This window comes from Phacochoerus africanus, chromosome X, assembly GCF_016906955.1.
Source record: "Phacochoerus africanus isolate WHEZ1 chromosome X, ROS_Pafr_v1, whole genome shotgun sequence".
In the NCBI taxonomy this organism is placed as follows: domain Eukaryota; kingdom Metazoa; phylum Chordata; class Mammalia; order Artiodactyla; family Suidae; genus Phacochoerus; species Phacochoerus africanus.
In genome coordinates this window covers 55,877,527-55,891,950 of record NC_062560.1, presented here as the reverse complement: position 1 = coordinate 55,891,950, position 14,424 = coordinate 55,877,527, and the positions used below count along the sequence as shown (strand labels likewise).

Genomic DNA, 14,424 nt, shown 5'->3' with positions numbered 1-14,424 from the left:
TTGTATTTCTGTGATGTCTGTTGTAACTTCTCCTTTTTCATTTCTAATTATATTGATTTGAGTACTCACTCTTTTTCTTCTTGATAAGTCTGGCTAAGGGTTTATCAATTTTGTTGATCTTTTCAAAGAACCAGCTTTTCGTTTCATTGATCTTTTCTATGATTTTCTTTGTTTCTATTTCATTGATTTCTGCTCTGATCTTTATGATTTCTTTCCTTCTACTACCTTTAGGTCTTGTCTGTTCTTCTCTCTCGAGCTGCTTTAGATGTAACATTAGCTTGTTTAATTGAGCTTTTTTTGTTGTTGTTGTTTCCTGAGGTGGGCTAATACAAGCTATAAGCTTTCCTCTTAGAATGGCTTCTGCTGCATCCCATAGGTTTTGGAGTGTTGTATCTTCGTTGTCCTTTGCTGCTAGGTATTTTTGCATTCCCACTTTTATTTCTTCAGTGATCCATTGGTTGTTTAGTAGCACGTTGTTTAGTCTCCACATGTTTGTTTTTTTTTTTTTTTGCAGTTTTTTTCTTGTTGTTGATTTCCAGTCGTATAGCATTGTGCTCGGATAAGATGCTTGATATGATTTCAATTTTCTTAAAGTTACTGAGGTTGGATTTGTAGTCCAGGATTGGTCAATCTTAGAGGATGTTCCATGTGCACTTGATAAGAATGTGTATTCTGTTGTTTTTGGATGGAATGTCCTATAAATATCTTTTAATTCCATCTGGTCTAATGCTTCACTCAGGGCCCGTGTTTCATTGTTTTTCTGTCTGGATGATCTGTTCATTGCTGTAAGTGGGGTGTTCAAATCCCCCACTATGGTTGTGTTATTGTGGTTTTGTCCTTTTAAAGTGGATAGCAGTTGCCTTACATATTGTGGTGAACCTATGTTGGGTGTGTAGATATTTAAAATTGTAATATCTTCTTCTTGGATTGATCCTTTGATCATTAGGTAGTGACCTTCTTTGTCTCTTAAAATATTCTTCATTTTAAAGTCTATTTTCTTTGATATGAGTATTTCTACTGCAGCTTTCTTTGGATCCCCGTTTGCATGAAATATTTTCTTCCATCCTCTCACTTTCAATTTGTATGTGTCCCTAGAAGAGAAGTGGGTCTCTTGAAGACAGCATATATATGGGTCTTGGTTTTGTATCCATTCAGCCAGTCTATGTCTTTTGGTTGGGGCATTTAGTCCATTCACATTTAAGGTAATTATTGATATGTATGTTCTTATTGCCATTTTATTAATTGCTTTGGATTTGTTTTTGTTGCTCTTTTTTCTTCCCTTCTTCTCTTGTTCTCTCCTCTTCTGGTTTGATGACTATCTTTAGTGTTGTATTTGAGGTGATTTTTCTTTGTTTGTGTATCAATTGTAGAGTTTTGGTTTGCAGTTATTCTGAAGTTTTGATATAAGATTCTGTATATATATATATATATATATATATATATATATATACACACATATATATGAGATTGTTTTAAGTTGTTGTTCTCTTAATTGCAAGTGCATCTCCAGTGTCCTGCATTCATACCCTCCTCTTCCCATGATTTCAGATTTTGGTGGCATAATTGTGCTTGGATGATTTTGTATCTTTACTGCATATATACCTTTACTGGTGAACTTTGTCATTTGTGGTATTTTTGTTTCCTGTTGCAGCCTTTTCTTTTCTGCCTAGAGAAGTTCTTTTAGCATTTGTTGTAAGGCTGGTTTAGTGTTGCTGAATTCTCTCAGCTTTTGCTTATCTGTGAAGCTTTTGATTTCTCCTTCAAATCTGAATGAGAGCCTTGGTGGGTAAAGCAATCTTGGTTGGAGGTTTTCTCCTTTCATCATGTTAAGTATATCATGCCACTCCCTTCTGGCCTGCAGAGTTTCTGCCAATAACCTTATTGGGTTCCCTTGTATGTGATTTGTATCATTTCCCTAGCTGCTTTCAATATTTTCTCTTAGTCTTTAATTTTGGTCAGTTTGATTAATATGTGTCTTGGGATGTTCCTCCTTGGGTTTATTTTATGTGGTACTTGTTGTGCTTCCTGGATTTGAGTGAGTGGTTCCTTTCCCGTGTTAGGGAATTTTTTGTCTATTATCTCTGGGAATACTTCTTCTGTCCCTTTCTCTCTCTCTTCTCCTTCTGGAACCCCTATAATATGGATGTTGGTGCATTTAACGTTGTCCCAGAGTTCTCTGAGACTCTCTTCATTTCTTTTCAATCTTTTTTCTCTTTTCTGTTCTGCATCCATAATTTCCACTAATCTGTCCTCCACCTCGCTTATTCGTTCTTCTGCCTCCTGTATCCTGCTGTTAGCTGCTTCTAGTGAATTTTTTATTTCAGTTATTGCACTTTGCATTTCTTCTTGTTTAAGTTTGATACGTTGTACCTCTTTGCTCAATGTTTCCTGTAAGTTATCCATCTCTGCCTCCAGTTATTTCCAATGTCTTGCATCATCTTCAGCATCAACAGTCTAAAGTCTTTTTCCTGGAGGCTGAGACTCTCCTGATCACTTAGCTGATTTTCTGGGGTTTTTCCTTTCTCCCTCATCTGAATTATAGTTCTATGTCTTTTCATTTTTATAGGTTTTTGGTGTGGTGACCTTTTTACAGATAATAGAGTTGTATAGCCTCTCTTACTTCTGGTGTCTGCCCCCCTGTGGCTGAAGTCGGTATGGAGGGCTTGCTGTAGGCTTCCTGATGGGAGGGGCTGATGCCTGCCCACTGGTGGGTGGAGCCAATTCTAATCCCTCTGGTGGGTGGGGCTTAGTCTCTGGATGGGATTAGAGGCAGCTGTGTGCCTGAGGGTTCTTTAGGGAGCCTGTTTACTGAGGGGTGGAAATGTGGTCCCACCTGGATTGTTGTTTTCCCTGGGGCTTCTCAGCAGCTGACTGATGGGTGGGGCAAGATTTTCCCAAAACAGCCACCTCGATAAAGGCATGGCTGCTGAACATGCCCAAAAGCTTTGCTTTCAATGTCCTTCCCTCAGGACAAGCCAAGTTCACCCCTGTTTTCCCAGGATGTCCACCAAGTACTGCAGTCAGGTTTGACCCAGATTCCTATGGAAACTTTGCTTTGCCCTGGGACCCAGTGCACATGAAAGTCTGTGTGTGCCTTTTAAGAATGCGGTCTCCATTTCCCCCAGTCCCGTGGAGCTCCTGTGCACAAGCCCCACTGGCCTTCAATCCCAGATGCTCCAGGGGCTCTTTCTCCCAGTGCCAGATCCCCACACGTGAGAGTTTGATATGGGGCTCAGGACTCTCACTCCTGTAGGTGAATCTCTGTGAACCAGTTAGTTTCCAGTCTGTGGAGCTTCCCACCCAGGAGGTATGGGGATGCTTATATCATGACATGGCCCCTCCTACCTCTTGATGTGTCCTCCTCTATTTCTTCTGGAGTAGGGTATCCTTTTTAAGGTTTCCAGTCCATTTGGGTGAAGAATGCGCAGTCTTTAGTTGTGAATTTTGTTGTCTTTAGGAGAGAAGTTGAGCTCCAGTCCTTCTATTCTGCCATCTTAATCCCGACCCCCAAGTCCTAGCTTTCTATTTCTATTTTGTCTTTTTTAGCATGGAAAATGTTTTCATTTATTTTTGTTCTCTCATTTTCTTTCAACAGTATCTCATAGTTTTTAGTGTACATGTTTTACCTCCTTGGTAAAATTTATTTCTAAGTATGGTTTTTTTTCTTGTTTTATTATTTTAATTTTTTTCCACTGTACAGCATGGGAACCAAGTTACTCTTTCATGTATACATTTTTTGCCACCATTTGTTCTGTTGCAATATAAGTATCTAGACATGGTTCTTGATGCTACTCAGCAGGATCTCCTTGTAAATCCATTCCAAGTTGTATCCAATAACCCCAAGTTCCCAATCCCTCCCACTCCCTCCCTCTCCCCCTGGGCAGCCACAAGTCTATTCTCCAAGTCCATGATTTGCTTTTCTGCGGAAAGGTTCATTTGTGCTGTATATTAGATTCCAGATATGAGTGATATCATATGGTATTCGTCTTTGTCTTTCTCACTTATGTCACTCAGGATGAGAGTCTCCAGTTCCATCGTGTTGGTGCAAATGGCATTATGTTGTTCTTTTCTATGGCTGAGGAGTATTCCATTGTGTATATATACCACTTCTTCCTAATCCAATCATCTGTCAACGGACTTGGGTTGTTTCCATGTCTTGGCTATTGTGAATAGAGCTGCAGTGAACATGCGGGTGCATGTGTCTTTTTTAAGGAAACTTTTGTCCTGATATATGTCCAAGAGTGGGATTGCATGGTCATGTGGTAGTTCTATGGATGGCTTTCTAAGGTATCTCCAAACTGTTCTCCATAGTGGCTGTACCAATTTACATTCCCACCAACAGGGCGAGAGGGTTCCCTTTTCTCCCCACCTGCTCAAGCACTTGTTATTTGTGGACTTATTCATGATGGCCATTCTGACTGGTGTGAGGTGGTATCTCATGGTAGTTTTGATTTGCATTTCTCTAATAATCAGGGATGTGGAGCATTTTTTCCATGTGCTTGTTGGCCATCTGTATATCTTCCTTGGAGAAATGTCTGTTCAGGTCCTTTGCCCATTTTTCCATTGGGTGGTTGGCTTTTTTGCTGTTGAGTTGTATAAGTTGCTTGTATATTCTAGAGATTAAGCCCTTGTCCATTGCATCATTTGAAACTATTTTCTCCCATTCTGTAAGTTGTCTTTTTGGGTTTTTTTTGGGGGGGGGGGTTTCCTTTGCTGTGCAACAGCTTGTCAGTTTGATTAGGGCCCATTGGTTTATTTTTGCTCTTATTTCTGTTGCTTTGGGAGACTGACCTGAGAAAATATTCATGAGGTTGATGTCCGAGAGTGTTTTGCCTATGTTCTCTTCCAGGATTTTGGTGGTGTCTTGTCTCATATTTAAGTCTTTCATCCATTTGGAGGTTATTTTTGTGCATGGTGTGAGGGTGTGTTCTAGTTTCATTGCTTTGCATGCAGCTGTCCAGGTTTCCCAGCAGTGCTTGCTGAATAGACTTTCTTTTTCCCATTTGATGTTCTTGCCTCCCTTGTCAAAGATTAATTGACCCTAGGTGTCAGGGTTTATTTCTGGGTTCTCTATTCTGTTCCATTGGTCTGTCTGTCTGTTTTGGTACCAGTACCACACTGTCTTGATGACTGTGGCTTTGTAATATTGCCTGAGGTCTGGAAGAGTTATGCCCCCTGCTTGGTTTTTGTTCCCCAGGATTGTTTTGGCAATTCTGGGTCTTTTGTGGTTCCATATAGATATTTGGATTGTTTGTTCTAGTTCTGTGAAAAATGTCCTGGGTAATTGGATAGGGATTGCATTGAATCTGTAGATTGCTTCCGTTGGCATGGCCATTTTTACAATATTGATTTTTCCAATCCAGGAACATGGGATATCTATCCATTTCTTTACATCTTCTTTAATGTCTTTGGTTAATGTTCTATAGTTCTCAGCATATAAGTCCTTTACCTCCTTGGTCAGGTGTATTCCCAGGTATTTGATTTTTTGAGGTGCAAGTGTAAAAGGTATTGTACTTTTGTATTCCTTTTCTAATATTTCATTGCTGGTATACAGAAATGCAACTGATTTCTGAATGTTAATCTTATATCCTGCTACTTTGCTGAATTTATTAATCAGTTCAAGCAGTTTTGGGGTTGAGTCCTTAGGGTTTTCTATGTATAGTATCATGTCGTCTCCATATAGTGACAGTTTTATTTCTTCTCTTCCTATTTGGATGCCTTTTATTTCTTTTGTTTGCCCAATTTCCATGGCTAGGACTTTCAAAACTCTGTTGAAGTGAAGTGGTGAGAGTGGTCATCCCTGTCTTGTTCCAGATTTGAGTGAGAAGGCTTTCAATTTTTCTCCATTGAGTATTATATTTGCTGTGTCTTTGTCATAAGTTGCTTTGATTATGTTAAGGACTATTCCCTCTATAACCACTTTGGCGAGAGTTTTGAACATGAATGGATGCTTGAGTTTGTCAAATGCTTTTTCTGCATCTATTGACATGATCCTATGGTTTTTGACTTTTCTTTTGTTAATGTGTGGTATGAGTTTGATTGATTTGCATATGTTGAACCGTCCTTGTGAACCTGGGATGAACCCCACCTGGTCATGATGTTGTTGCATTTGGTTGGCTAAAATTTTGTTGAGAATTTTTGCATCTATATTCATCAAAGATATTGGCCAATAGTATTCTTTTTGGTGGTATCTTTGTCTGGTTTTGGAATTATGGTGATGGTGACATCATAAAATGTCTTTGGGAGTGTTCCTTCTTCTTTGACCCTTTGAAAAAGTTTAAGGAGGATGGGCACCAGAACCTCTTTGTATGTTTGGTAGAATTCGCCTGTGAAGCCATCTGGTCCTGGACTCTTATTTGTCGGGAGTGATTTTATGACCTCTTTAATTTCATTTCTAGTGATCACTCTGTTCATTTGGTCTGTTTCTTCTTGATTCAGTTTTGGCAGGCTGTACGATTCTAGAAAATTGTCCATTTCTTCCAGATTGTCGAATTTGTTGGCATACAGTTGTTCATAGTATTCTTACATGTTTTTTTTTTATATTTCTGCTGTATCTGTTGTGATTTCTCCTTTTTCATTTCCTTTTTTTTTATTTGGGCTCTTTTTCTCCCCTTCTTAGTGAGTCTACCCAGGGTTTTGTCAATTTTGCTTACCTTTTCAAAGAACCAGCTCTTGGTTTTATTAATTTTCTATATTTTTTTGAATCTCTATTTTATTGATTTCCTTTTTGATCTCTATAATTTCCTTCCTTCTGCTGACTTTAGGTCTTTTTTATTCTTCTTTTTCTGATTCATTTAGGTGTTGGGTTAAGTTGTCAATTTGTGATCTTTCTTTTTTGAGGAAGGCCTCTATTGCTATGAATTTCCCTCTAAGCACTGCTTTTGTGGCATCCCATAGATTTTGAGAGGTTGTGCCTTCATTATATTTGTCTCAAGGTATTTTTTAATTTCCTTCTTGATTTCCTCAGTGACCCATTGGTTTTTTAGTAGCATGTTGTTTAGTCTCCATGTAGTAGGTTTTTTCTCTTTTCTTTTCCTGTGGTTGATTTCTAGTTTCATGCCATTGTGGTCAGAGAAGACACTTGAAATAATTTCTATGCTCCCTAAATTTGTTGAGGTTAGCTTTGTGCCCTAGGATGTGATCAATCCTTGAAAACGTTCCATGTGCACTTGAGAAGAATGTGTATTCTGATTTTTTTGGATGTAGTGTACTGAAGATGTCAATGAAGTCTAACTTTTCTATTGTTTCCTTTAAGAACTCTGTTGCCTTATTGATTTTCCATTTGGAGGATCTGTCCATTGATGTGAGTGGGGTATTAAAGTCTCCTACTATGATTGTATTCCCATCAATTTCTCCCTTTATGTCTGTTAATATTTGTTGTATGTATCTGGGTGCTCCTATATTTGGGGCATATATGTTGACTACAGCAATATCCTCTTCTTGTATGGATCCCTTAATGATTGAATAGTGTCCTACTTTGTCTTTATGTCTTTTGTTTTAAAATGTATTTTGTCTGATATAAGTATTGCAACTCTTGCTTTCCTGCCATGTGTATTGGCATGAGATATTTTTTCTCACCCCCTCACTTTCAATATATGTGTGTCCTTTGTTCTACATGAGTTTCTTGTAAGGAGCAGATTAAAGGGTTTTTGCTTTTTATCCACTCAGCCACTCTGTGTCTTTTGATTGGAGCATTCAGTCCATTGACATTTAAGCTGATAATTCATAGATGATTATTTATTGCCATTTCAAACCTCGTTTTCCAGTTGATTCTATGATTCTCCATTCTTCCTTTCTTTTTTTTGTTGGATTGTCTCCAATTATTTTCTGCTCGAGTGTTTTTCTTTTCATTTTTTTGTGAATGCAATCTTTGGTTTTGATTTGTGCTTGCCCTGTTTTTTAAGTATGTTAACCCCTTCCTATAATTGTGTGTTTTAGCCTGATAGTCCTGTAGGTTCAAACACCTCATTACCATACTAAAATTAAGAAAAAACAAAGAAAAATTTAAAAGAGTCTACTTACTTCCTTACTTCCCTTGCCCACATTTTATGATTTTGATGACTCTTTTTAAAATTTTATTTTGTTTTAAACATATTCATGGTTAAATCAAATCTGTATGCTGCCTTATTTGAGTGAATGCTCTCTGATTGTGGTTTCCTCAATCCTTGTGTTCCTCTTTTTTCTTTTTCTTTTCTTTTTGGTGTAGAGATGCCCTTTCAATATTTCTTTTAGCCTGGGTTTTGCATTACTGTATTCTTTTAGCTTTTGTTTGTTGGAAAAAAAATTTATTTCTATTTTAAATGACATTCCTGCTCTATAGAGTATTATAGGTTGCATATTTTTCCTTTCAGTGCTTTAAATATCTCTTGCCATTCCCTCCTGGCCTGTAGAGTTTCTGTAGAGAAATCAGCTGATAGCCTTGTGGGAGTTCCCTTTTAGGTAACATTTTGCTTTTCTCTTGCTGCCTTTAGGATCCTCTCTTTATCATTAATTTTTGCCATTTTTATTATGATGTGTCTTGGTGTGGGTCTATTTGGGTTCAACTTGTTTGCGGCCCTCTGTGCTTCCTGTATCTTGAACTCAGTATCCTTTAGATTTGGGAAGTTTCCATTGATAATTTCTTCAAATATATTTTCCATTCCCTTATCTTTTTCTACTCCTTCTGGAATTCCTATGATGCATAGATTGGCCTGCTTTGTATTATCCCATAGGTGTCTTATATTGCTTTCAGGTTTTTTGATTTGGTTTTCTGTCTGCTGACCTGATTGGGTGATTTCCATTATTCTATTTTCCATATCACTGATTCGTTCTTCTGCATCATTCATTCTGGTTTTTACTGCACTTAGCTCTGTTTGTATCTCTGCAAATGAATGTTCTAGTTTTTCTTGGCTTCTCCTTATATTTTCTAGTTCCTTTTTGAGGGAGTCTGTTCATATCTTCTCTTAATTCCTTCAGTATTTTCACTATTTCCCTTTTGAACTCAAAGTCTATGAGACTGCAGAGGTCTGTTTCATTGTTGACTGCTTTAGGTGAGTTCTCCTGTTGCTTTAACTGTGAATGGCTTCTAAGCTTCTTCATCTTGCTTGTTATTTTTTTTTTCTTGGTGGAGTTGTAATCACTGTGGCTAGGCAGGATTTGCCCTGGCACTACTGTGGAGTTTCCCAAGGGCTGGTGGTGTTGGTCAGTATTCTTTGAGGCAGCATGGCTTTTCCTGGGGGTGGGCAGGGCTAGCAGGGTCTCTCTGAAGCAAAGAAGGACTTCCTGAGGGAAGGATGGACTGGGAGGTCTGCACTGTTATTTAATCAGATTTTGCATGGCTGGGCAGAGATTGCTCTGGTGTTTCTGGCCTGTGGGGCTCTTCTAGGGAGCTTGTGGTGCTGGGCACTGATCCATGGGAGTGTATCACCTCCCGAGGATGGGAGCCACTAGCCAGGTCACTGGGGGACAAATGGGCACTTCCCCAGGGCAGCCAGAACTGGCAGGACCACCCCACAATGGAAGCAGATTTCCTGTGTCCTGCTGGTGGTTGCTCTATGTTTTCTGGGCTGTGGGACTCTTCCAGGGGGCTGGTGGTGCTGGTCAGCTGTTCCATGGGAGTGTAGCACCCCCCGAGGGTGGGAGTGACTAGCTGGGCCACTAGGAAACAAAGGGGCACTTCCCCAGGGCTTCTGGGACTGACAGGACTGCCCCACAATGGAAGCAGATTTTGCACGGCTGGGCAGAGATTGCTCTATCATTTCTGGGCTGCAGGACTTTTTCATGAGTCTAGCAGTGCTGGGTGCTGCTCCATGGGAGTGTAGCCCCTCCAGAGAGCAGGCAGGCCAGGGAATGGAAAGCCCCTGAGGTGGTCGGCTTCCTACAAGTGGTGAGGCCAGCCCTCTGGGATAGCAGGCAGCCTCAGGCCAGGTGTGCATGTGGGGTAGGGGGAGGGGGATGCACTGGGAAGCACTGCTTTCTGCTAGCTGGCAGGCAAGTGCCCTTGCTGTGGCACAAGGAGTATTCTATGGAAGTCCACCCCTCCTCCTCTGCCCTCCCCAACACTGGCACCTTGTCTCTCCTATGGGTCCAGCTAATCTCCCAGGTTCCCTCTGTGTGGCTTTCCAATCCCAAGCCCTTAGTGTATTTCTCCCTCCACCCATGACTCCCTGCTTCCTAATCCCTCAGGCTGTCTCTGTACTGCCAACCCAACTGATTGCTTCCTGGTCCCTCAGGCAGTCTCTAAAACACCCCCCCCAGCCCACTCCTGGGCACTAACCTTCAGAGCTGAGGTCTCAGTGCCCAGCCCCCACCCAAGCATCTTGATTTTTGGTGACTGTGCCAGTAGTTCAGATTATCTGTTCAGCTCTCATTCTGCTTTTCAGATTTCGGACCTACTGCTGTGCTCTTCTCGGCATCTGGAGATCCCACCAATTTGGTTGATCTTTCCATCAATTAGGTGTGTTTCCAGGGTGTGGGATCCCTTTCTCCTCCACAGTTCCCTTTTGGGAGTGCCCGTCCAGTCCCAATTCCCCTTCTCTCTCCTCTTTTCTCTTGTTTTACGCAGTTATGTCATGAGATTCTTGCTGTTATTGGAGTTTAAGTTCTTCTGCCAGTGATTAATTGCTGTTCCGTGTGAGTCATTTAACCTGTGGGTGTGCTTTTTTGTGTATGTTTGTGGGAGAGGGCGAGCACGTCCCCCTACTCTTCTGCCATCTTGCTTTCCCCCACTTAAATAACTTTAAATGTTGTAAAATCAATAAAATATTGAATCATTATGTTGTACACCTGAAACTGACATAATAATGTAAATCAACTATATTTAATAAAAATATGATATTTGAAAAAGGAATACTGTAACTACATTTCTCTTACAATAGAAATTATGTCAAAATTCTAAATAACACTAACAGCCACACACTATTGCATGATATTGCAGAAGGAGCATTGGAGTCAGATTAAGGTTTTAATATTATCTTTGGCATTTATTACTTGTAAAATCTTGGGAAGTTACTCACCCTTGAATTTGAGTCTACTCATCTGCAAAAATGAACATATTTTGTTCATTTTGTACTATTATAGTGGGGGTTAAATCAGATGTGCAGAGCACCAAGCACAGAGTATATATTTATAAATTTTAGTTTCATTTCATTCATCTGAAGCTAGATGACTTAAGTTCAAGTCCTCATTTTGCTACATATTAGCTATATCAAGTGATCTCAAGGAAGTCATTTAATTGTGCTAAGCTCTAGTTTTCTCATCTATAAAATAAAGTTGCTATGAAAATTATATAGAACTATATCTTAAAATGTACCTCCTGCTTAGTAATTCAAGTGTACAGTAATGGTAATACATGCTCCTATCCCCGTGGCTGTGAGAGCATCCAATACTCTGCTAAGTTCTGTGGGTAAAGCAAGGGAGGCATAAAACAAGGTCCCTGCCCTCAAAGACAATGGGGGTAAGCAAATGAAAAACTTTCTATTATAATGTGTTCTGATTGTTTATAGTCTAAGAATTCTAGTAAGTTAATTAAGCAATAGGGCATCTAAGTAGGCTCCTGATCACTGGGAATTTTCAAGTCAAAGCTGGATGATGACTCATTTTAGAAATATAAGGAGAGTTTCCTAAGGCTCTCTGATAGGAAATAAAAAAGTATATAAAGTCAGTATGGAATAAAGAATGAAGGCACTCTTGGTTCTATATCACTTTCCTATTGGCTGCTAAAACAAATCACCACATATTTAGTGGCTTAAAATTATACCAGTTTATTTTCTTACAGTTCAGGAGGTCAGAAGTTTAAAATCAAGGCATTGGTAAGGCTATGTTCTTTCTGCTGGCTTCAGGGCAGAATCTGTTTCCTTGACTTCAGTTTCTGGAGGCTGCCCCCCATTCTTTGCCTCCTGGCTCCTTTCTGACATCACCCCAAGTTTTTGCTTCTGTCTTCACATCTCCTACTACCCATTTTGATTTTTCTTCCTTCTTTTGCTCCCTCTTATAAGGACTCTGTGATTACATTGAGCCTATCTTAATAATGCAATATAATTTCTCCCATCTAAAAATCCTTAGCATGGAGTTCCTGTCATGGCTCAGTGGTTAATGAATCCAACTAGGAACCATGAGGTTGCGGGTTTGATCCCTGGCCTTGCTCAGTGGGTTAAGGATCCAGCATTGCTGTGAGCTCTGGTGTAGGTTGCAGACACGGCTCAGATCCTGCATTGCTGTGGCTCTGGCATAGGCCGGCGGCTATGGCTCCAATTCGACCCCTAGCCTGTGAACCTCCATATGCCATGAGAGTGACCCAAGAAATGGCAAAAAGACAAAAAATAAAAATAAAAAAATAAAGATCCTTAGATTAATCATGGTTATTTTACCATGTAAGGTAACATATTCTCAGATTTAAGGGTTTGGATGAAGACATTTTAGAGGACTATTATTCAACTCAGAGATAATCATTAGGATAAGAAAAGTCAGGCTGGTGCTCATGGAGGCAGTATACATTGAAGGATATGGAGATAGGGAGGTGGTAACTCTTAGGTTGGAAAATGACATAAACACATGTAGTGGGGTAGAAATCACCATAATTTACATGGGAGACTATTAAAGGGATTTATACAAATGTAATAGGTGTGAGGGATGCTAATCAAATGGGAGGAGGGAAAGGTCAGATCACAGAGTCAGGCAAAGGGGTCCAAATTCGGGAAAATGGCAAATGGGAGTTACTGCAAATTCCCAAATAAGCCCCCAAGTAACTTTTTTTTGGTCTTTTTAGGGCTGCACCCACAGTATATGGAGGTTCCCAGGCTAGGGGTCAAATTGGAGCTATAGCTGCCAGCCTATGCCAAAGCCACAGCAACACAAGATCCAAGCCTGTTCTATGACCTACACCACAGCTCAGGGCAACGTCGGATCCTTAACCCACTAAGCAAGGCCAGGGATCAAATCCACAACCTCATGGTTCCTAGTGGGATTCATTTCCACTGTACCATGACAGGAACTCCCCAAGTAACATTTTAAAAGCAGGATTTTTAGGATGATTTGTTTATCTAATAAGAGATGGCAGAGGCGACCTCAAGAGGAACAAATGCTGAATTATTACATCTCCTCTGAAGAATTTCTGATATCTAAGGTGGTTTTACAACACCTGAAAACAAGATGGCAAGAATTTCAAAGGAGAGAGAAAAGTCCAGGCAGGATCATTTTAGCCTCTGTCCACCTAGTGGTGCACAAGCCACAGCCAACAACCAAGGGACTTTCATATTTCAAAAGAAGACAATTTGTGTGAGTTTAGGGCAGTTTTTAGAGAAAGAGACAGAAAACATACCAGTCTTACCTCATTGCCACATTACTTCCATCTATGACAACTGGCCTTAAATTGTCACTGTTGTCTATTTCATTTTCAAGAGACAATTCAGGACTTGCAATCTCTCTGGAGCTGGGCCCTCGAGGCATTGACACACTCAAGTTGACCTGCCCTTCCAAATCACCTTTGTTCCCAAGTCTGACAAGCTCTGCCAATACATCATTAATAAGTGATTCTGGACCCAACTTATTCAGCACTGATTGAATCTGTTCTTCTGCATAACCCAACTTTAAAGCAAAATCCATCTTGGCTTGGTATTCTTTTTCCAAGTCAAGCTTCCCATCCTGTAGAATGCTGCTCTGGGAGAAGCTTGGATGATCTAGGCAGGGTGATCTGCAGAGCTGACGATGTGACTTAGAGGGAATCTCCTTTTTCTTCAATTGAACATCTCCAAGTTGGCAGCTGTTATCATTGTTTATACTTTTAAGGTTAAGATGCTCAGTATCAGTCTCAGGGCTCAACCACTCTTCATAATCAGCATTACCCTGCTCTGTGCTATCTTGCTTAGGCTGTTGCTTCTCTTCCTTGGAGGCACTCTTCTTCATTTTTGGTGTTTCCACTGCAGCGGTGGCCGTCATCCCGTTTAGTGGACAATCTGAGGTCTAATCAGTTCCTTTTCTTTTTAGCTTGCTTGAAATCCATGTACAGTGTCATTCCTTTGTGTAAAATGTGGTGGTAGTGATGGTGTAAGAGTTTGCTTGTTTGGTTTGTTATGTTCAGATGTTACAAGTTCCTACAAACAAACACATATCATAATCATGTTTTAGACTTATGGAAAATTATTTTAGAATACATTGTTTGCTTTCTAAGAAACTATAGTTGTCTGATATTGTATTTTTCTATTGAAAATTACTGGACTGCTGAAAGAATATCAAGCGCCTTTGCAGACCAGAACAGTATGAGACTATAAAATCAACTACAAGGAAAAAACAAACAAAAAATCAAATATGTGGAATATAAATAGCATGCTACTAAACAACCAATGGGTCACTGAAGAAATCAAAAGGAAAATTAAAAAATACCTTGAGATAAATAAAAATGTCAACACAATGGTACAAAATCTATGAGACTGAAGAAAAGGAATTTTA

The 14,424-nt window shown here is 39.9% G+C and overlaps 1 protein-coding gene across 1 annotated transcript in view; it reads right to left on the bottom strand.

Moving 5' to 3' along the window:
- Positions 1 to 14,060, bottom strand: part of ZC3H12B (zinc finger CCCH-type containing 12B) — a 48,510-nt gene extending 34,450 nt beyond the window's left edge. Inside the window, exon 1 of the mRNA XM_047765594.1 lies at positions 13,307 to 14,060. Coding sequence (XP_047621550.1) covers positions 13,307 to 13,914 — 608 coding nt within the window. The 5' untranslated portion in view covers positions 13,915 to 14,060. The remainder of the gene's footprint in view (positions 1 to 13,306) is intronic.
- Between the last annotated feature and the right edge of the window lie 364 nt (positions 14,061 to 14,424).